This window comes from Lontra canadensis, unplaced genomic scaffold, assembly GCF_010015895.1.
Source record: "Lontra canadensis isolate GAN:19392208 unplaced genomic scaffold, GSC_riverotter_1.0 scaffold65, whole genome shotgun sequence".
Classification (NCBI taxonomy): Eukaryota; Metazoa; Chordata; class Mammalia; order Carnivora; family Mustelidae; genus Lontra; species Lontra canadensis.
The window spans coordinates 9842031-9865191 of record NW_022631059.1 but is presented as its reverse complement, the minus strand read 5'-3'; the positions used below and the strand labels follow the sequence as shown (position 1 = coordinate 9865191).

At 49.9% G+C, this 23161-nt stretch overlaps 1 protein-coding gene across 1 annotated transcript in view; it reads right to left on the bottom strand.

Moving 5' to 3' along the window:
- NFATC2 (nuclear factor of activated T cells 2) overlaps nucleotides 1-23161 on the bottom strand; it is a 136265-nt gene that overhangs the window by 107525 nt on the left and 5579 nt on the right. The window contains 4 exon segments of the mRNA XM_032878965.1: nucleotides 4910-5081; nucleotides 8759-8967; nucleotides 8969-9040; nucleotides 9042-9778. Of these exon segments, the coding sequence (XP_032734856.1) occupies nucleotides 4910-5081; nucleotides 8759-8967; nucleotides 8969-9040; nucleotides 9042-9778 (1190 nt within the window).

Genomic DNA, 23161 nt, shown 5'->3' with positions numbered 1-23161 from the left:
TAGAAATAGTAAATCAGAATCACTTTCCTCCTCTACTCAAAATTTGTCACTCCCTTTCCCTTCCCTGGAATAAAACCCAAGCTCCTCCCCTTGGCTTTTGTGTCCCGCACAGCGTGGTCCTGCCAACCCCTCACCCCCAAGCTAAACTCAAGTGACACTGGCCCTCCTTCAGCAAATCAGACACACCAAGTTCCTCTCTGCCTCAGGACTTCTGCACACACCATACCCTGTGCAACGAACATTTGCCCACTCCTACCCAGAGAGCGAGAGAAACAGAGACAGGGAGGGCATCTTTCCTCTCTTTGCTGGCTCTGTCACTTGCTCTAGGTCCCAGATGATAAGTCCACATCCTCAGCAAGACCCCCTTCTACAGCAGGTCGTCCAAGTACTCTCCTGGCATGCTTGGTTTTGTTAAGTGGTTCCCCGCCCCCCATTGTAAATCCAATAGCTGGCCTCCTAATCAGTCATCGTGTCTTGTCCTAGAGTCCAGGTGTCATTCCAGATTGCCGTCCCCTGCCTCCCGGACTCACCCACATCTCAGCAATGGTCGCACCAAACCATTCTGGTCAACTGGGTACCTCTAGCGGCCCCTGGGCTCCCCCAGGGCAGAAACTGTATTCCTCTCCCCCATCACTGTATCATCAGCACTGAGCACAGTGCCAGGCACACAGGAGGTCCTCAACAAAATGTCTGCCATGTCTGCCAAGTGAAGGAGTCAGGAGATCTGAAAGCACTTAAGGTTTGGAGCAAACTTTCCTCCAAGGCGAAGGGACATTCAAAAACAAAACCAAACCAGATAAATGTGGCCCACATTTAAGGTTTTTAATTTTATATGTAATGAAAGAATGAAGTGATCTTGTACTCATTTTATTTTCATCTAAAGAGGAGCATAAAACCACTAGGCATGTAAAAAAAAATGAAGTTTTATAGTGTGGTAAATAAAAAAGAAAAGGGTGGGGACCAATCATTGAGGGGGGCAAGGAGCCGTGGTAGAGTACAGAAATAGAAACAGATGTAGAGATAGAGACAGATCAAGAGAGAAACCGACAGAGGCATCCAGGCAAGGTACAAAACAGGGCTTCGCTGCTCTTCTGGCAACCAAAGGGCAACCCTCCAGATTTCAAAAGGGGTTTTAAGTCCCCTCTTCACTTCATTTTTCAAAGAAGTTTTCTAAAAACTGACTTACTGTGCTAAAAATCAGTGGTAAGCACATTGCATTTTGAAGAGAACATAATCTATTCAAATGATTTTTTTTTTAATACTTCACTTTGTATCTTTAGAGAATGTGGCTACAAACTTTTCAGGGAGGCACTGGGTTTTCAAAGTTACAAGCACGAAGAGGGAGGGATCCTTGGGGGCTGTCAGAAGGAGGGGCATGAGCATCAAGCACATTCAGTACATCCCACCTATTCCCTTCTCTGGAACTTTCCATGGCCCAGGCCCTAGATGAAAGGGGGAGCAGAGCCTAGCACTGCACATGGTCTGACCTCTCTGGCTACACCACCTGGACCAGAAGGTCTTCCCAACCAGGGCCAATTACGGTCTCCCCGAGAAATCACAATTTTGGCCCCAGTGAGCCTGTGTGGGGGCAGCACATGAAATTGATAGGCAAGAGGTGTGGGAAATTTTCTACCAGGCTTTCTGAGCCTGGTAAGAGTGTGGAGTCGGGGAGAGATGGTCTGCAGAGGGACGTGAAAAATCAGGAACATCATGTAGAGGGTAGAACCAGCCCCAGGGGGCCAAACCCCAGGCCCATTTGACAGCTAGGATGCTGAACAAGTGCCTTGACATCTCTTTGACCTAATTGTAACCTGCTTCCTAGGGACCTTTTGGGGATTGAATAAATGAACACGTACAGCACTCAGAAGAGGGTCTGGCACACAGCAAAGCATGCTGAATGTCAACAACTACGGTTTCCATTTTGCTCAACTGTAAGCCCATGAGGCTGAGGCTTTCTCACTGGTTTGCTCATAACATATCCCAGAGTCTAGCACTGTGCCTGCAACATAGCAGCGCTCAGCCCACCTTTGATGAGTGATCAGAGAATGGAGATACCACACAGCCCTAAGGACAGAGACCATGGACAGAGCCTGCTAACTCTCTCCTCATCTCAGCTCCTACTTCAGTGGGACAGTCAGAGCCGGGTCTTATCAAAGCCTAAATCAGATCATGTTTCTTTCCTGCTTCTCACATCTCAGGATGAAGCCAAACTCTCTATCCCCCTTGGCTACCCAGGCCCTGCCGGCTCTGGCCCCTGCCTACCTCTCTCCCCCTCCCTCTGGCTTCCTGCTCCAGTTACACTGGCCTCCTTCATTCCTCCAGTGTGGTTCCCTCTGTTTTCTTCTACCTCTGGGCCCTTGCACGTGCTGTTCCCCTGATGCATCCCCGGCCCCAGTCTCCTCCTCACAGAAATCTTAGCCGATGTTCTTCCCTTGTTTTCCTTGGCTCCTCCATTCTACACACTCAGAGCCTCATGTTCTGTTCCTTCACGCTACCTGCCACCATTCGGACTTTTATCATTTATGAGTCTTTAGTCAATGACACTCTCCCCCCTGGACCATGAGCTCCATGAAGAAACAGACCATAACTTCTTTTTTATTCTTCGTTGTATTTTAATATCAAGTACAGTGTATGGTGGAAAGAAGGCGCTCGACAAACACTGGTAGAATGAATCCACTTCTTGAATGAGTTGACAGAACAAAGTAGTACATTTTGGGCCATTCTCAAGTCCAGCTTCTTCCCAAGTCTCCTGGCCTGGTTTTGCAATAGTAGCCTCCTCAGACAAGCCCCGAATCCCCCTTCTAATCTACCTTAAGTGAGTTTCTCTATTGCTGATAAAGGCTTTGACTCCAACCCACAGACTAACGCCACCCTCCGAGCTGGAAGTCCCCATCCTAGAATTGATAATCCTAGATCAGTAATGATATAAAGACTTCCTTTCCCAAAAAACACAATGTTCACGCATGACAAAGTAAACAGTATCAGACCAGCCCTCCCGCTGTCAACAACCAGTAAGTCAGGACAAATACAGGTAAGTCAACTTCTGTCAGGCATTAGACAGTGGGCAGCACATGACTGTGGCCACTGAGGAAAAGGAAACACAGGCGGTGAGCTCATGTTCACTCCAGCTCTCCACCCGAGGACAGCTTCCATACCACCGGTGTGGACTCACCCCCCGCTCACCAAGCATCCAAAAAGGTTGTGCCTTAGAAATAAGGGTATGGGGGCGCCTGGGTGGCTCAGTGGGTTAAGCCGCTGCCTTCGGCTCAGGTCATGATCTCAGGGTCCTGGGATTGAGTCCCGCATCGGGCTCTCTGCTCGGCGGGGAGCCTGCTTCCCCCTCTCTCTCTGCCTGCCTCTCTGTCTACTTGTGATCTCTCTCTGTCAAATAAATAAATAAAATCTTTAAAAAAAAAAAAAAAGAAATAAGGGTACGCCTTCAAGAAAGGCTTCCCGAGAGCAGCCCTGACGGAGTCTAAAACCAAGTGTCACACAAGTTCACAGTGATCAGCCCGTTACTGAGCCGCCTTCAGCAGAAGATAACAAAATCCAGTCTCAATAATGTCCAGTACACGTATTGTCCTCTCAACCTCAGGAGATAATCGATAATTAGGAGGCATGCAAAGAAAGAAGAAAATGCGGCTCATGGTCAAGGAAAAGAATCAAGGAAGAGACACAAATACCAAAATAGCTATGATGGTGGCTCTAGAAAAAGCAAACTGGTCAGGATTTGTAAGTTCCTAATATTTTTGTAGAAGTCCTTAATAAGATGCATACACCGAAAGCCCCTGTGGAGCTTTTTTGTTTTTGTTTTTTTATTTCAGGGGATGCTAAGGAATCTGCATTGTTAAGCTCTCTGGCGGGTTCTAATGCGTCATAGAATTCTTATCATAGAATACATCCGCTTTAAGGCAAATACAAGTAAGAGGTAAATTGATAGGTCCTGAAGGTTCTGCTTGCTCGAGCGGGTTGGTGAGCACCAATCAGCAGTCTCGGTTGAACAGATTACACAATTACGAAAGATCGTTTCAGCTTAAATTATTTTGCAGAAAAATGCACACGTCTCTACTTATTTTGAAAAAAAAAAAAAAGGTCTGAGGTTAAATCAAAAGCCACAGACATAAAAGATAATGATTAAGAAAAAACAGAGGAAATGCTCATGGTATAATTTAAAAAAATATCAGAGTGCCAACTACTGTAACATCAAGCATACAAATGTACATTAATAGACATTGCCGGGACACCTGGGTAGCTCAGTCGAGCATATGCCTTCGGCTCAGGTCACTATCCCAGGGTCCTGGGATTTGGCCCCACAGTGGGCTCCCTGCTCAGCAGGGAGCCTGCTTCTCCCTTGCCTGCTCTGCCTGCCACTCCCCTACTTGTGCTATCTCTCTCTGACAAATAAATAAAATCTTTAAAAATACTTATATAAACATTGCCATGTTTGTGAATAGAACAAAAGGCAACAAGAAATATACAAAATGCTAAGAATAGTTATTTTATGTGTAATTTTAATTTTCTCCTAGTTTTCTATATTTTACAAGAGTGTATGGCATTTCCTCAGTGGACATGCATCTGAAATTTAACCACAAAATAATGGCTTCAGAAACCTTCTGCCAATACACAAACCTCTGCAAAATCTAGCAATTTTTCCATCAGAAAGAAAAGGGAAGAAGTAGCTTGAGCTATTTCCTTCCTTATCCAGCTCAGGAAGACTTTCTTCTCTGTCCTCTGAGTAACTGGACCAGCCTTAGACACTAATTCCACCTCGAATGTTCTCATCCGTCAGACAAGTAGGAGGCTGAGACACATGCCACAACCCAACAAGCAAGAGGCAGTGGCTGAGCAAAAGTAGCCCACCTACTGGTAAATGAAGGACACAAAAAAGGAAAAGATTTCAAGTCCATACCTGAACAACCGGGTGGCCACCAGTTGGAGCTTTGACAGCCCCTCGGCTGCCTTCGGTCTCGTAGTGGGCACGGTGATGTGGCTTGGGCTGCACCTCTATCCGCAGTTCATAGGAGCCTGACTGGTGGGAGAGTGGCCACTCAAGCGGAGGGAGAGATGCAGTCACTGGGATGCTGAAGAAGGAAACAAGAGTCAGTCATGTGTACAAGAAATCAGAACCAGTCAACCTGTACAATAAAAGTAAATGGTCCCTTTTCTGAAAACTCATGTCTAGTGGGTGTATGAGTAAAATACTGGCTGCTGGAAAGCATGTATTTCTCAGGATAGGTCGGACTCTTCACAAAGTAGAGATCTTTTTCTTGGTTTTTCTCTTCCATCTTTGATGACAACAGTGCGACTGACATCTCCATTTATGAAGCTAACTTCATGACATGTGAGTTCTAGAGTATTTCTAATTGCTACAACTTCTTTTCCCCTAGAAATTTTAAAGAGCACCACCTCCTACCTCTAAAAATCACCTTTTCCCCAGAATGTTCTCCCTTTCCAAAGGAACAAGTGTGTGAAAAAAGTACACTGAAGTGGAAATCAGGGGCCCACGTGTGTCATGAATGTGCCATGTTACTTTAGGCAAGTAACCTCACCTCATTTACCTTCAGTGTCTTATAATAACATAACAAATGGACCAGATGGCACCTGAGGGTTATTTAGGCTCTTATTTCCAAGTCTGATGCTTTTAATTAATAGTGAATTCTAGGGAGAGATCATTTCCAGTTACAGCCATTGCTTATCAGGGCAAGTATAGAACATCTAACCAGAGAGGTGGCTAAATTTAGAGACCCCTAAATTTAAAGGAAGAGTAAAGGTCAAGAACATGACTGGAGTCGCCCACCCAAGTTCAATTCCAAGATCCACCTCTAACTACTTTGGGCAAATGCCTGACTCTACCTCCCTAGGCCTTAGTTTCCTTGACTGGGAAATGGGGATACTGAGATCATATGAAGACCTTAGCATAATAACTTCTCAATAAATAGATACTAGGTTATAATTATGTTTCCCTATATACAGTGCATATTTCAAATAAATAGTTATCTCCCATAGACAATCTAATTAACTTATGGTTATGGTATTAGATATATATATATATGCCTTTACATCTGAAGTTGTAATGATATGCATTAAGTTTTATTTTCCTATAGAATCTTAAACCTACCCAGCACACTCAATGGGTACTTGATATATGGTAAAAATGATGTCATTTAAGAACTGACTGAGGCCTTAATGATCTATCTGGACCAACCCTTCGGAGCCTCAGAGAACACAGACATTTCCTCAAGATCACAAAGCAAGACATGCCAAGGTGGCAACTTACGTGTCTTGATTCTTGGTCCAGTGCTCCATGCATTATCTCTACACTACCTCTTATCTTATTAATTTATTTAAAATAGGGCCAAGAAAATCTCTCACTTATAGAATGACTCCAGAACACACCTGACATTTGATAGGTTCTCAGAGACTATTCAGTGGGTGGACAGATGGCTGGATGGAGGGAAACATGAATGAATGAATGAATGAATGAGCAAACAGTTTTATTTCAAAGAAGCCCCGTATATTTAAAGTAGCTTCAGGGCCACGTGGGTGGCTCACTTGGTTAAGCATCTGCCTTTGGCTCAGGTCATGATCCAGGAGTCCCACGACTGAGCCCCGAGTCAGGCTCTCTGCTCCGTGCGGAGTCTGCTTCCCCCTCGCACCTCCCTTATGCTCTCTCTCTCTCACCCTCTCTCTCAAATAAAATCTTCCAAAAAAAAAAAAAAAAGTCAAGTAGCTTCAAAGTTGCAAATTACACAGATTTGTATCACTGGGTCCTGATTTTGCACATGGGGCACCAATCATTAATCCAGTCAGCAGCATCTTTGCCACTAAGCCCTGAGCTGTTAAAAGCTGACATTATCACCTGGACTTAGTTCAGCATTTGCAGTGAAACTGATTCCATCCCTTCTCCATCACAGCAGTACCAAGGGGAGATGTGGGGGGGTGGCACCCCATAAACTCCATCAGTACTGGAGCTCAACATGAACATACAATCCAACTTAAACTTACATTCTTACTCTGCAAGCAGATCTCCAGCTCCTCTTTGCAACTAACTGCCTCCTGAAGTTACATACCTGAAGCCCCCCTTACCCTGAAGCCTGGTGTCCACCTTAGTTTCAGTGGCAACGTGCCTTCTGCTTCTGCCTGCAGCTCAGGTGCCATGTGTGTCAAATACCCGTACTCTCGTTATGTAGGCAAGTTATGCTTTTTTAAGTGTACAAATTAAAGCTCATAAAAGATCACTTCACCCCTGCATTATCTTTTGAAGTATCAAGGGAAAAAAAATCCAGGAGTAGAAGATCCAGTGGGATATCTCTAAGTATCAAATTCAAATTTTCCTTGGTTCCAGAATAAGTCTTTGATGACCATGATACAATCTTAAGAATTAGACCATCAGAGCCAACGTAAAATGCTGCATGTGAATTTCAGTCCTCTGCTCTGCATACCCTGAGACAAATACTATCAGGAGACTTCCCTGAACACCCTATCCTCTCGATCTTATAGAAAATTCTTACAGCATTCAGAACCATTTGGATCCAACCACAGAATGGAGATGGAAGGAGAAATGATAAAGTCTTTATAAACAGTAAAGTATCAGACAAATGCAGCATGATCTGATTTTATATCAATGTTCTTCCCCAGTCTCAATCATTATATGAATCACATTCTGGAGATAATCTGTAGCAGAGAGAACAAAGAGTTGAGAACCCGAGGTTCTTCGTTTCCAATGCAGTCATTAACTAGCTGGGCAAGCCTCGGCCTGTCCCCTCACCTCACCAGATAATGGCTGCCCCTTTTTCTGCACTCTTCCTTTGTGCAGGCTCCATGCCAAGGACTTGATATATATCCTCTCACCCAATCCTTGCAAAAAAAACCAAAAACCAAAAAAGCCATGCTGACGTGAGACTATTATTATCCTCATCTCATAGGGAATGAGCTAAGGTTTGTATGGTGCTCAGTGAGAAAGGGAGTTCCTGATTGATTAGCAATGCCTGCCCTGGGAATGGCATCAAAAAGGTGCTCAATGAGAAAGAGGCTCTGCATGATTAGTGATACCTGCTGTGGGCACAGCATGGAGGGCAGCACCAGAAACACCCATGACCACACAGCCGGTGAGTGGCCGAACCAGGACTCAAATCCAGTCTGGACAGACCCTGAGGCCCTGGTGCCACCATCTATCTGCATCTCCTCCGTGTACCACTATTTGAAGTTCCTTGAGGATTATGGCTCCCACTTTCTTTTTGTAGGAGGTCCAGAGCACTGACTGCAGTCCTGGGGCACAGAGCAGGTACCCACAAACAGCAAGGCCTCTTATAAGAGGACAGTAAATTCCACACATGAAGCCCTGCTCTGTGCTTCCCAGAACGTCAGCTCTCTGAAGACAGAAATTTCTGCCCATTTTGTTCACCGCGGGCTCCCCAACGCCTGTAACGGTGACTGCCTGGCCCAGAGCAGGTGTCTGAAAAACACCCGTTTGGGGAATGCACGAACCAGCCAGGCGCCCTCTGAGCCACAGCAGGCATCCTCGTGCCCACCGCCTGGTGAGTTAGGTGCCTGTACCTCACTGGGTACCCGAAGGTCTCTCTTCCAGATGGGAAACCACAGCTCGGAGAATTTAACTTCCTTGCCAAGATCTCACAGGCCGTAAGCGCAGAGCCAGGACGTAAACCCTGCCTAGAGGCCTCTAAACCACACGCCCCCGACCCAGCAAAAGCCCCCCGGAAGTAACCCGCGGACCAGACAGTCTCCCGAGCCCGCTCACCTGCAGATGGGAATGGCAGGCACCAGCTGCTTGGGCCAGGTGGGCGGCACCAGCAAGATGGACTCGGGGGCCGAGCTCCTCCCCTCCTCCTGCTCGCAGGGCCCCAGGAACTCCACGGCCGGGTAGATGTGGCGGGGCAGGCCGGCCTTGGGCGGCGCGGCGGCGGACACCGGCGAGGGGTCGGGGCTCGTCTTCCACATCTTGGGGGGGGATGCCACAAGGCGAGTCCGCGGCGAGGCTGTTCAGGGCATCCATGAGGACGGCAGAGCCAGCCGTGGGGGGGGTACCCAGCGGGGGCGCCGTCGTCCCGGGGCTGCGGCGAGGGGCTCCGGGAGCGCTGGGGTGAGGCTCCGGGCAGCGGGGCAACCAAGGCCCCGGCACACGAATGCCTCCGCTTGGCACCAGGCGACGAGGAGCGGGAGGCCGGACGGGGCACGGGCGAGTGGCGGCCCAGGCAGCTGTCCTCAGCGAGGCTGGTTCGAGGTGACATTATTGGCGAGGTTCTGGGGGAATAATGAGCAGGGATGTTTTGAAACTGCGGACACAGGTCGTCGGGCCCGCCGTTATTGGGCGAGACGCAGGGCGAGGTGTAGGGGGAGAAGGTGTCGGAAATGAAGCTCGCAGAGGAGCCGCTGCTAGCGGGGCTCAAGCAAAGCGGCTCGCGGTAGCCCTCGAAGCCGGGCACGGGCAGGGTGAACCGCGGGCTGGCGGCCACGCCGGCCAGGGGCGGCTGCTCCCCCAGCAGGCCGGTGTCTCTGCCGCGGAGGGGGCCCCCTGCCTGCATCAGTTCGTGAGATGGAGTGATCTCGATCCGAGGGCTCAGGCCCGAGGCCCCCGCTGGCTTGGCCGCCGGGCTCAGAAAGTTCTGCGGCCCTACCCTATCCGGCTCTCCGAATCCGCCGGGGGGTTCGCCAGGGAGACTGGGGAGGGGGCTGTATGGCTTGAGGCCATAGTCCAGGACTTCATCGGGGTATGCGAGTCTGGAGGGTGGGCTGGCGACCTTATGTGCATTCGGTTCTTCTGGAAAGAGAAGGGGGGAGGGGGGTCTTTTTAAGCCTCTAAAACAGAACTCCCGGTGCAGAGCAATCGCAGGCTGGGTTTCGTCTCCTGCTTTTTTGTTTGTTTTTGTTCTTTCTAATCCCCGCCACACCAAACCCCAAGCTGGAGCCTCCTCCCCTTGGCAGAGGAAAGGGAGGCCATTTCATCCCAGGTTCCTTGAAGAGAGAGACCCAAGCGACAAGGTTTTGGCGCAGGTGCACAGAGCACAGCTCGTCTGAGTCGTGCGGGATGCCCCAGGCCCGTGGTCTCCGAACGTGTGGTTCCGTGAACCCCTGGGAGAGATGCACTGTATTTCACAACTCAGGTTACATCGTATGTACTGGAGACTGAAACGAAAGCTTCGGGAAACAATACTTACCCTGCTACATACAGTGCACTCTTATCTTTCCTCTTGGATGGGGTTATTTGGTTTAAATGCTGGTCGTAACTCATTCAACAGATTTCCTGGCCCACCCGTGGGTCACAAACCACGGTTTAGAAGCCACAGACGTAGGCTTATCTCATCATTCTGCATGTGTGACACAGCCATGGGATGGAGGGGGAGACCACACAGCTCTGGAGTCGGAGAGGCTCTGGGTTCAAATCCCAGCCCTTCACGCTCCAGTGTACCTAATGGCTTAATTTAGAATGAGGGCTTCTGCGTCATGTCTCATCTTGTGTCATTTTACAGATGGGGAAGCTGGGGCCCAGGGAGGGGAAGAGATTCACCCAAATTTGCAGGATGAGAAATCCCACAGACAAGCCCCTTGCCCTCAAAAGGCAGAGCCATGGCTCTAGAGTCTCCCAAGCTATTGAAAACAGTCGGCCAGAAGGATCTCGTTTTTTCTCTAGTAGCGGCCTTCTGCTGCCACTGCGAAAGGACCCATGCCTGCAAGCGGACCAAGTGAGGGAAGGCGCTGCTCCTCCCGGCCACCCCGACCCGCATCAAGCTCCCCCACTCAGCAGAGGCCCCTCCACCCTCGCTGCCAGGGCTTGGGTCAGCCAGACTCCTCTCTCTCACATGCCTTCTGTCCAATCCATAGCGAATCCTGATGGCTCTACTGTCAAAACATAAGCCACAGGCACACCCGTCTCCCTCTCCTCAAAGCCCCCGCCCTAAGCCGCCAGCCATCCTCTCTCACCTGGACTCTAGGCACCTCCTCCCTGGGCTCCCCACTCTACCCTCGCCCCTCCAGTCTGTTCGCCACACAGCAGCCTCTTGAAACGCCCCAAGGCATTTCAAAGCTTCCCCCGATGTGATCTGAAGTCCTTAACACATTTGTCCCTGAGCCCTGGCCCACCCGGCCACTCGTACCTCACCCTGACTCACCAACAGCCCCGCTAACCCCTTCGCTGTTCTTTAAGTCGCTCCCACCTTAAAGCTCTCGAGTGCTGTTCATTCTGCTGGAAACTCTACCCGCCGAGATCTTCTCATGGCTGCTTCCCTCAGTTTCTTCCTGTATCTATTCACTCTCCACTCTCCACTCTTTACTCCTGCCATCTTTCCTCTGCTAACCCGTTAACCAGCAAACACAGGTATTATCTGTGAAGGGACTCTCATGCCCATAGATAGGGGGCAGGCAAGCTGCAGCTCCTGGGCCAGATCCGGCCCACAGACTGTGTTTCTAAATAAAGTTTTATTGGAATGCACCCATGCACCTATTTGTTTACATATGGTCTATGGCTTGGATTTACACTACAACAGTAGAGTTGATCATGACGACAGATACTGTATGGCCCAAAAAAACTAAAATATCAGTTATCTGGCCCTTTACGGAAGCTGGCAACCAGCACACTAGACTATGTATGCTACACCAGACTTGGAACCATTATCTGCTGAGGTTCGGCATTGTTTGCACCTAGCACAGGCTGTCCATAAACATTTGCTGAGTGACTGGGCAAAGAGCAGAAGAAGATTGCCCAAGGTCCATCAAGCCTGAAATGGGACCTCTTCCTAAAGTTGTGTGACCAGCCCTTGCCTTGGGGAGCCAAGGTGCCTACAGAGATGATCCTCAACCTCCTGGTGCCCTTTTTGGACCATCCTGGACTAAATGCTGCCTGGTTTAGCTGTGCTGATCTCATGGGATCCAGATGGTGTCCCCACCCCTGGTGGGAGCCCAGAAATGGCTTCTCACAGCTCTTAGGGTAAAGATAAACAACTCAACTAGGCCATCCTGGCCAAGCCCTGCCTTCCACCTCTGGTCTCAACTAACTCTACTCTCCCACATCTCTCCCAGAACTCCAACCAAACTGGTTGTCTTTCTGTTCTAATAAAGCACCTACCTCCTTTCTGCCTCAGGACCTTTGCACTTGCTGTTCCCTCTGCCACAACAACTATTCCCTCTGCCACAATAGGGCCTCCCCTCCACCACCACCACACCCAGGCCCCTTCTCTACATAGCTAAAGCTACTCGTTCCTTCCAGCTGAAGTGTCATGTGCTGGGGAAGGCCTCCTGGTCTCCTTGGCTAGATCAGAGCCCACTCATGCTTCTCTTTCTGCTCCATACATTTTCCAAAATTCCAATTAAGTAATTCTGAAGTTTGCTGTTTATTGCCTACCTCTCTCCTAACCTCCAGCTTCACCCCTACCAACAGCAAATTCTATAAGGACTTTTTTACCACCTAATGTATTCCTAGCACTGGCGCAAGACCCTCCCCCCCATATGTGTTGGGTTGGCTGAATGAAATTTTTTTTAATTTAATTTATTTATTTGAGAGAGAGACAGAGTGAGAGAGCATGAGAAGGGAGGTCAGAGGGAGAAGCAGACTCCCCATGGAGCTGGGAGCCCGATGTGGGACTCGATCCCAGGACTCCAGGATCATGACCTGAGCTGAAGGCAGTCGCCCACCCAACTGAGCCACCCAGGTGCCCCCAGCTGAATGAATTTTTTAAAAGTGAGTTCACGAAAGTCTATATGAAATATTTAAACTGCTACTCAAAGATGCTAATATCCAACTCAAAAGGAAGAAAGATATAACCTCCAGAGGGTAATTTGGTAATATCTATCAAAATTCCAACATACGGGGGCGCCTGGGTGGCTCAGTGGGTTAAGCCGCTGCCTTCGGCTCAGGTCATGATCTCAGGGTCCTGGGATCGAGTCCCGCATCGGGCTCTCTGCTCAGCAGGGAGCCTGTTTCTCTCTCTCTCTCTGCCTACTTGTGATCTCTCTGTCAAATAAATAAATAAAATCTTAAAAAAAAAAAATTCCAACATACGTATCTTTAGAACCAAACAATCTTGCCTTAGAAATTTATCCTGCAGCTAAATCCTCTTATGTGCAAAATGAAGTATGCATAGATTAGTTAATAGTGGCCTGTTTGGGGGACACCTGGATGGCTCAGTCAGTTAAGCATCTGCCTCTGGCTCAGGTCGTAATCTCAGGGACCTGGGATCAAGCCCAGCATCAGGCTCCCTGCTCAGAGGGGAATCTGTTCTCCCTCTTCCTTCACCCCTCCTCCTGCTTGTGCTCGCTCTCTCACTCTCTCTCAAATAAATAAAATCTTAAAAAAAAAAAAAATACTGCCCTGTTTGTACTCCAGAAAGACTGGAAGCATCCTAATGTCCGTCAGTTGGGGGTGGGTTGAATTCTTGTTTATTCACACAATGGGATACAGTACCGCTAGATAAAGGGTTGGAAAAGTTCTTTCTGCATTGATCTGGAATGACCACGAGATACAGTGTCAAAGGAGAAAAGCAAGGTACATACAGCACACACAGCATAAAAACAGAGGCTAAAAGAATGTGTGCACAGGTACACACACACAGACACACACAGCTACTGCCTACATAGTCTGCCTCTAGAAGCTACAGGTAACAGTGACTTCCTCCAGGGAGGGGAACTAAGTAATCGGGCCCCAGAGGCATGGCAGAAAGGAGACTGATTTCTGTATGACCTCGGAAAAGAAATACAATTCCCAAAAGAAATGTGTTTTTATTTTATTTTAAAGGTGGCAGGGCATGGAGGTGACATGAGAGGATATACAGGATAAACAGAAGCAGGAAATGGAGATCTAGTCCTACCATGCCACTAACTAGCTTTGTGACCTTGGAAAAGTCCCTCACCGGCTGTATGTCTCAACCTTCCCATTCACAGGACAGCACTAGACTAGATCGGTTTCCTTGGTTACTTCCAGCTGTGAAATCTTTTGGTTTTTGTAGCTGCGGTGTGTAGGGTCTCGAGTTCTTACCAAGAGGCAGTGGATCACAACTTGTATCAATGTGTGCGCGTATACACACACACACACACACACACACACACACACACTCCTTCCCGGCAGGTAACAGAGGGCAGATTTTTACTAGCGAGAGATCAACATCAAATCCATGTCTGACAACATTCTGATAATCCACTACCCTGTGAACCAGCCCAACAAACCACAAAAAGTCTCTTAGCAAAAATTCCGGCCTTATCAGATGAACTGCATCACGTCTCATCAGGAACACCCCCTCAGGCCTGACGTGAGCAGTCGCTGAAACTCGGCCACGGAAACACATAGCACTCACACTCGCTGGCAGCCACACAAAACAGAAAGGACCATTTGCTCAGCAAAAGCATCCAGAGCATTTACACTGGTTTTAATTAATCCAAGCAGCAGAGGTTTTTCCGTTCCCGTTTTCCTCTCGAGATTCTGCAAGTTTCACACCAAGCAGGGAATGTGAAGGTAATTTATCATCATTCCGTTCTCGGCCCTCTGGGTGCTTGACAGTCAATATCCCAGGCTCATCGTGAACACACTTGTGTGAGCAGCTAGGATTCTCAGCTCGCCCTCCTTGCACAGTAATTCTACCCCCCCCACACACACAGCCAGCCCCTCAGGGTCACGGCCATGCCCACACAGCCACGGGGCGACGTGATTTCATCCTAGAACCACCGGATTTTCAGGAGGGTTCCCAAAAATCTCACTCTTTTTACCACTTGCGTGATCTTTGTGACATCCCTATACCACCGGTAAATATTATTTACTTAATATTTCTATATTTAAATTCACTCACATAGTACTTTATTTTTTTTTTTAAAGGAAACTTTATACCACTACCACAAATGGAAAATCTGTGTCACCTCCATAAATAGAAGGTAGGGTTAAAAACACAATAAAAATAAAAGTTACTAAATTCAAGGTTCAAGACACTGTGGCTGGCCAAAGGCTCTACCGGGAGGCCCACCCGTTTTCTGGCCCTGAATGCTCTCTTTTTATGGAGGTAGAACTTACATATACAGATTTTGACTATGGAGAGTTTGATGAGTTTTGCCAAATGTTATACACCCTTGTAACCACAACCACAATAAAGATGTAGAATATTTCCACAACCCCAGTAAGCCTACCTTTTTGAAGGCTGGAGCTGGGGGGAAGGGAATGGTAAGTGCTAGAAAGAAAGGTGTTAAAGACACAGCGGCACCTAACTGAGACCCTACCCTGGGCTCATTCAAAAAAAAGAACCACCGCAAAAAAAAAAAAAAAAAAAAAAAAAAGGCACTGGTTACATGCAATGTACTCATGGGTGGGCCACATAAAATCGTATCTGCCGTGGGAGATGCCCAGCCCTTACATAAGGCAGCAGTACCCAGGCAGAGGAAGAAGGTAGAAGCCATGACAGGGGACTCAGTGGCTGCTGTTCTATGTCCTCTGTGCCCCCATGTCTTTGTACATGCTGTTCCCCTTGCCAGGAGCTCCCTTTCAAACCTCCTATCCTCACTTCTAGCCAGCCATTATTTGTTGATCAAGTTTACACTTGGGCCACCTCCTCCTAAAAGCCCTCCTTGATTCCCTAGTCCAGATTAGACTAGATCCTACAGAACCTACAGAATCACGTCATGAAGTCTATCGATTACAGCTTACTTGTCTGTCGCCCTACTAGCCTGAACTTTCTGAAGGCAGATAGGGGTCCTAAGTCATTAATAACAATAAACCTTGAAATACCTCATTAATAATAATAAACCTCAAAAGCAACTAGAGAACTTACATGCCAGGCACGCAGTGAATTATTCCATGCACACAACCACCTATGAGGTGGGCACTGTGTACCCCCATTACAGATAAGGAAACAGACACAAGAAGGTGAATGGACTTGCCCGAGGTCCCACCGCCTGAACACCGGCAGGCCAAGAGCATCATCAAGCACCAGGCCAGGGATTCTCAACCTTGGAACCAGCAGCATTCAGGGTGAGATAATTCTTTTACTTCAGGCTATGGGGTGTTCAACAGCACCCCCGAATTCTAATCATTCAATGTCAGTAACAGCCCCACCTTTCTCCCTGTCCTGACAACTAAAAATGTCCCCAGACATTGCCAAATGTCTCCCGCCAGGCAGAACACCCCCACACCAGCTGAGAACCCCCGTTCTATGCCGTACAACCCTGGGGCCACACTCAGGGCCTGCACACAGCAGAGGTCCCAAGACTGATGGAAACATTCATCTGGGCCCTCCAACCCAAAATGCTTCGGCAAGGGGCCGTCTGCCCGCCGTCAACCCCAGCAGGTGCATTATTTCTGCAGCAGACATTGGAAGTCCCAATTCTCAGCACTCTCCCCTTCCTCGGCTTTCCAGGGGGATCCCCCCAGTAGCCGGGCCCTGTGCATGTGTGGAGAGGCCTCTGACCGCTGTCGGGAGACTGCAGGATGAGCTCGCCAGGGAGACCACCCCTGGCCCCATGTCAGCAAGGTGCCCCCACTGAGATCCAGGTCTCACCTGGCACAGAGTTAGGGGACCCCAGCGCCACTGCCCTATCCCTCAGCTGTGTGCCCAGGAGAACCCCTAGTTCTCACGGTGATGAGGTCAGTGACAATGCACCAAGTCCACATGAAGCTTGAAACACACAGAATAAGCACCCAAGGAATGAGATCTATCAGTGTGGTGCTGTTGGTGGTGGCGGCGTTATTACTATCATTGGCAGAGAGATTTTGTAAATGCAAATTCCACCATTTCTGGGCTCTCACTGCTTTATTTCACGACTTGCCAGCATGACACACACTAGCCCCCAGTGCCTCCAAATGCATTAAAAGAAAGAAGGGTGGGGAGCCCAGCTGGCTCAGTCAGTGGAGCGTGTGACTCTTGATCTCGGGGTCCTGAGTTTGAGCCCCACATTGGCATAGGGCCTACTTAAAAAGGGAAGAATGGTTTATAAAAATAAGTTGGGGGCACCTCGGTGGCTCAGTCGGTTGGGCGTCCGCCTTCAGCTCAGGTCCAGAGTTTCAGGATCAGGCCCCAAGTTGGGGGCCTCCTACTCAGCAGGGGGTCTGCTTCTCCCTCTGCCCCTCACCTTGCCCATGCTCGCTCTCTCTCTCTCTCACGTAAATAAATAAAATCTTAAAAAATAAAAATAGGATGGATTAATCAGTACTTTGGGAAAACTTTTCAGCTAGCCTTCGAAAAATATGGGGAGTATGTCAAGAAGGCCTTCAATACCCCTTCCATTTTATGCTTTTACTCTTGCCCCTCGGTTATCTGGGAGCTGATCAGCTAAATCTGAATAAAGTGTGAGTGACTTGGTAAGCTACTCACCATTACAAAAACGGATGATAGCGAACATGTCTATACCACTTACTTTATACCAAGAACCCCTGAGTACATATTGAATGTTTGTCTCTTAAGAACCCTGTGAAGCAGGTGATAGTTTCCACATTTTACCGCTGGGGAAAAATGAAGCTCAGAGAGGGTGACTGATTGTCCCGAGGTCACACAGCTTCTAAGGGGTTGTCTGGCTCCTCTGCCCTCACCTCCTAACCGTCATTCTAGCTTGCTATTCACAAAAGGGACTATGTCTTGGATGGTGACCCCTTAATCCCAAGCATGGGATTATGAGGTACCTCAAAAGTTAGAGCTGCTCTGGGAGCTCCATCAGAAGGCAACTGACAGCTAAGGACATAGATTCCTTTCATCTGAAATATTCACTGCCCCTCCATTTGCCCCGGAATTGAGTCAACAATTTATTTTAAAATCCCACTAAGGCCGCACGGTGGTCTCTGCCAGCGCCTCTCCTCCTGGAGCCTCTCGCAGGCCTGTTGCTCACCCCCGGGGACACACGGCCAAGTTTGAGGCAGCCTTTCGGTGCCAACCCACCAGCCAACAGATCGCTTTTGAGAAAAAGGAACAGCAAGAGAACATCTTCTCTGCCTAGAGCTACGGGGGGGTGAGGGGGGTGGGGGGTGGAATTTTCAGGAAGCAGAATAGAATGACCGAAATAGAAACCCCAGTAGGGAACCACCACCGCAGGGTCTGTCCTTGGGGGGAGGGGAGGACACAAGGAGAACCAGTGCCTTCAGGCCTGAAGGACCTGGAGGCAGGAGCCAGGTCATAGCCCAGAAGCCAGACGCCCCTCGGCCTGGCAGCAAGGCCCTGGGGCTGCGGGCCATCCCTGTCTGAGGTGGTGGACCCGCCGCCTGATGAGCTCACGCCCCAAGGTGGTGCGAGTCCCAGGCCCCGGGTCTGAGTCATCACGGTCTGCTGCCACGACAGCGCTGAGGATGCCACAGCCTGGCCCCACAGAGTGCGGCTAGAGGAGAGGGGAGAAGCCCCCGTGTGTTGGGGGCCGAGAGGGGTCACCCAAGGAGCGCCTGGTGGGCCGCACCACCCAGAGCAAAGCCCTTCTTCGCAAAGCTACCTCAAGCTTTGCCCCCCAGTACTGAGTTCAGTGCTCAGTGAACTTTCCCCAAAGCCCCGTCACCCCCAGGTCCCTGCGGCCCCCACCATGAGCACGCACAGAACGGCCGTTGGGTTCCCCATCTGTGAGTTGTGTGTGTGTGTGTGTGTGTGTGTGATGACGGGGAATCTGGCTGTCACACTCGTCCCTCAGAGATGACATACACAGACGCAGGGCATGAAAGGCGAGAAATTCCATCCAGATAAGTCAGGTCCAGAAATTGCAGAAAGGGAAGAAAGGCAGTTTACCATCCTGTCTCGCCCATGTGGAACTGCTGGAAAAAGCCACCTTGAACGCTCTGCTCTTTGCTGACCGTGTCCCAGCGAAGACAGCTGTCTGCCTTCACCAGACGGGACAGAAAAGAAGGCTCGGTCCCGCTTCCCAGGCAGCCTGCCATGAGGCCGGGCGCCCAGGACACAAGACCCAGGATGGTTTGCAAGCCATCGGCCTCACAGACGGGCTGCTGGCATGGCTGTGTGCAAAGTCACACACACCCGCCGGCGGACACACACTCCTTTTGGAGAGGGATGGAGAAGCGTACAGAATCCGCAGCCCACAGGCCTGGAGTCAGCTTTGGGATGGAGGCTGCAGGGTCCAGACGTCGGGCAGACAGCAGGCCTCATCTCCATCCTCGCACTGGGGTGGGAAGACCCACCTCTTGCTGGTGTAGTCATCCCAAGGGCCCCTCCTGTTTCAAGAAGTTCGAGACCTTCCTATGTCTACTTCCCGCCTGCTGCCTCTGTCTCCACAGCTCGTACGCTCCCCGCACCGGGAGGCAGGTGTCATCAAGTCCTTTGTGTTACTGAGAGAGAAACGGAGGCGTAAGGGTACAGAGATTCGCCCAAAATCACAAAACAATCAGGGCCACAGCTGGTGTTCAAACAGAGACGTCCCATGTGCAGTAAAATGCACAAATGTGAGATGTACCTCTCGTGCCTTCTTACATATGCATGTACCCGGTTACCCACCATTCAAGATAGAGACCATTTTCTCCATCCCACCCAAGGGTCCCCTTGTGCCCCCCACCCCCACCCCGCACCAGCCAGGCACACACACCCGGCCTGACTTCTCGCACCACAGACCGGGTTTGCCTGTTCTCGAACGTCACATCTCCAGCATGGACAGATTGTGTCTTTTGTCCAACATTCTAACATTCATCCGTCTGGTGTGCGGCCACATTTTCTTTCTTTCTTTTTTTTTTTTTTTAAATCACCTTGTCGTACTTCCCCATAGGATGAACCCGTCCCTTATCTGTCGGTCACCAGACATGGCCCCTCTTTCTAAAGACAGCCGTGCGAGACCGAACGGGACTTAGCGAGGCCCATTTCCAACAGGAGAGACTGTCCCTCCACACGGGTCATGCAGTGCGTGACAGAGAACACAGCTTAGACAGCTTCCTCACCAAAAGGAGAAGGAAAGGTCATCAGAACTAACCAGAAATAGCCTTCAGATAATCCTCCCTCAGAAACAGCGCTGGCCACGGCTAACCCAGCTCTCCGTCACAGGCCTGTGCGAGGGGACTCAGGTGGGCGCACACTTTCCAGCCAGCTCAGCGAAGACCCCTCGCCCTCATGCCAGGCCCTCAAACCTGCCCCCCTTCATTCCCACAACCCCTGGCACAGCTGTGAAAAGCTGATCGCCCCCCCCCCCATTTTTTTTAGACAACTTGAACTCCAAGTGGAAACTTCCCCCTTGAGAACAGTGGGGCCCCCTGAACTCCTGGCCAGGGGCAGAGATTTAAAATTAATACAGGATCGACGGACAGGTTCTTTATTTACACTTACCCCCCTCCCCAGGGGCAGTTTTCATTGTGGTGCCCTGCTCCCCGGGGCGGCACTCTTAATCAGTGGCCCTGCCAACCCCGGTCATTAATGGCATTCCTCCTTTGTCCGCGGCAACGGAGGTGACGTCACCCTCTGGGGATCGCAGACCGCGGCCCACCTTCTCAGCAGCATGCAGGTGAGCAGCCCCTGCCTGTAGTCTTTACAGTCACGGTTACAGGCACCGCAGACCACGTGTTTCCCCTCCTCATTTAACACTGCCCCCCTCCTGCAGGCGTGCCCAAGCAGGTTTGTTTTGATAAGGGCCTTTATGAATCCCGAGCTTTGCAGGCGGCTTTCTTCCCTTCAGAAAGCTCACCCAGGCATGGCTCAATTAAAATTCACATGAGAAGGGCTGGCTTCTAGAAATGCATCTTAACGAAAATAGGCCCAGAGGAGAAAATGTGCTTTTCCCCCAAACCTCAGATTAGGAGGCGGGGAGGGTCCCAAATGCCACCTCAGGAAAAGTCATCTCTCCACTTTGCTTGTCTCTCCAAAGGTCTGCCTTTGGGTATATATCCCCTCCCCCACAATGAGGGGGCTGTTGAGGGGGAAGCATTAAAAATCCGAGCCATGGGGCTTTTCATCTAAATGCCAGTTTATAAGAAATGTAGAGGACAGAGGAACATGTTCAAAGACACCCCAGGAACGCCACCAGCCAAATCCAGCCCATGGTGAATGGTGCAGGAAAACCAGCCTGGTTTCTTCGGCAAAGAAACCTCAAGAAAGCAGACCGATGGGGACCTTTCTAGAAGGAGACACGGTGGTCACATCCACCAAATACAACATGAAGCTCCGTTTGGCTCTTGATCCAGACAAATTAACTGTAAAAAAAGATCCTTGTGAGGCAAGCGGGGAATTTGCAACTAGACATTTGAAATTAAGTCATTATGGTTCTGTTTTCAGTTCAATAACGGCATTTGGTTTTTCTCGAGTCCTTATCTTGGAGAGCTATGGACTACTCCGGTTATTAACAAAAACAGTGTATCATCTGGAATTTGATTTAAAGTAACTGGGGGCAGGAGTGTAGAGAGTAAGTGAGGGGAGGGGTGAAGGGCGAGCCTTACGCCCGTAATTAGAGCTGGATGGTGGGAATGTGAAATTCTATCAATTCTCTACGTCTCCATATTTTGGGTAAAGTTCACTGCAAAAATTCAGGAAAAAGTCAAAGGCAGTTGTTCTTGCTTTGGGGGTGGGGGGGGAGGTGCCGTACAGGGCTCTGCTCCAGGTAAGGAAACTTACACAGCCCCTGACCCATCCCGGGAAGAGCCCCAGGGTCGAGACTCGCCTCCTTCCCTGAGCTCAGTTTGAAGAGTCAGCAGAAAAAACAAACCTCCCACCAGCCTGGGGAAGCCAAGTTTGGCTGGAGCTCTGCGGAGCCTGTGGCTGTTTCCTGTGCTGGGGAGGAAGGAGGAGGAAGTCCCTCCGTGGGGGGAAGCCACAAGACTTCCATCCCACTGCTCTTTCCAGGGCTGCTCCTTCCTGGCCCTGGTTCAAGGGTCCCATGGGGCCAGGGCAGGACACCTGGGGAAACCCTGCCTCCCCAGGAAAGGCAGCCACTGGGGAACCTCCGAGCCCCGGATTCTGGACAGCTGAGAAAGTTTTTGCAGCCGGCCCCGTTCTGGGGCTGAGGCAGGAGCCTCAGTATTTCAGTCAGTACAGAATGTGTGTTAAGGTAGAGAGCACCCGGGGCACCTGGGTGGCTCAGTGAGTTAAAGCCTCTGCCTTTGGCTCAGGTCATGATCCCAGGGTCCTGGGATCGAGCCCGGCATCGGGCTCTCTGCTCAGCAGGGAGCCTGCTTCCTCCTCTCTCTCTCTCAGCCTCTCTGCCTACTTGTGATCTCTGCCTGTCAAATAAATAAATTAAAAAAAAAAAAAAAGGGTAGAAAGCACCCACCCAAGCCGGAGACCACCCACCCTAGCCCGGCAGCCAGATGCTCCTCCCCAAGGACCAGTATCTTCTTTATTCTGGGCCGGTCTTCTCTTAAAGCTCAGAATTCATCCAAGGCAGGAAGTCAGGAGACCTGGAAGCTCAGAGCCCACTGCCACGGCCACCCAATCTCTGCACAGCCTTGCCACACAGGCTTCGAGAACACTGCCTCCGGGTAACCTCACATCTGCCCCAGCAGGTGAGCGCTGCCATCACCATCCCCACGGCACAGGCAAGAAAACACAAGCCCAGAGAAGCAAAATCTCATGTCCCTAGGCATACCACTAATAATTTTCCTTCATCCATTTAGCAATAACTTAGTATGTGCTTGCTAATGCCAGGGACTTTTGCTTGGCCAAGGTCATGTAGGTAGGAGGCATCCAAATCGGAATTTCAAGCCAGGGCTCTCTGATGTGAGACCTGGTGCTCTGACCTGCTGAGCCAATGGCCTCTGGGGCTGGGGGAACACGTGGGCCAGGAGGCATGCACATCGATCCCCTGGGAAGCAGAAAAAAATATAAAAATGGCAAAACTCCCATTGATTCCCTGTCCTTTATCATTGCTACTTTTGCTGTAGGAATATAATCCCCTGAGGACAGCAGCAAACCTCAAGTTCATGATTCCGTAAATATCCAATATAAGGGGTACAGTCATCCCGGGCTCTGGTACCTGGGACGCTCCCAAAGCTGGAGTCCGTGACATTGCGGCTGAGTTGTAGTGCTGACAGCAGGGACTCAGGACCCCAGCTGCCTGGGCTCGAGACCCGCCCTGCCGTGTACCACCGCATGACTCCGCAAAGGTAACGCACCCGCAAAGGGTCTGACTTCCCTGGTTCCAAGTGCGGCTAAACGATTCTAACACGAAGCCAGGACTGAGAACCACCCGCCACAACACTGCATTTTTCAAATATATTCAGCCCCTGCCCCTCCACCTTACAGGATTAGGATGCCTTGGGAACCAACCCAAACTGGCTCTA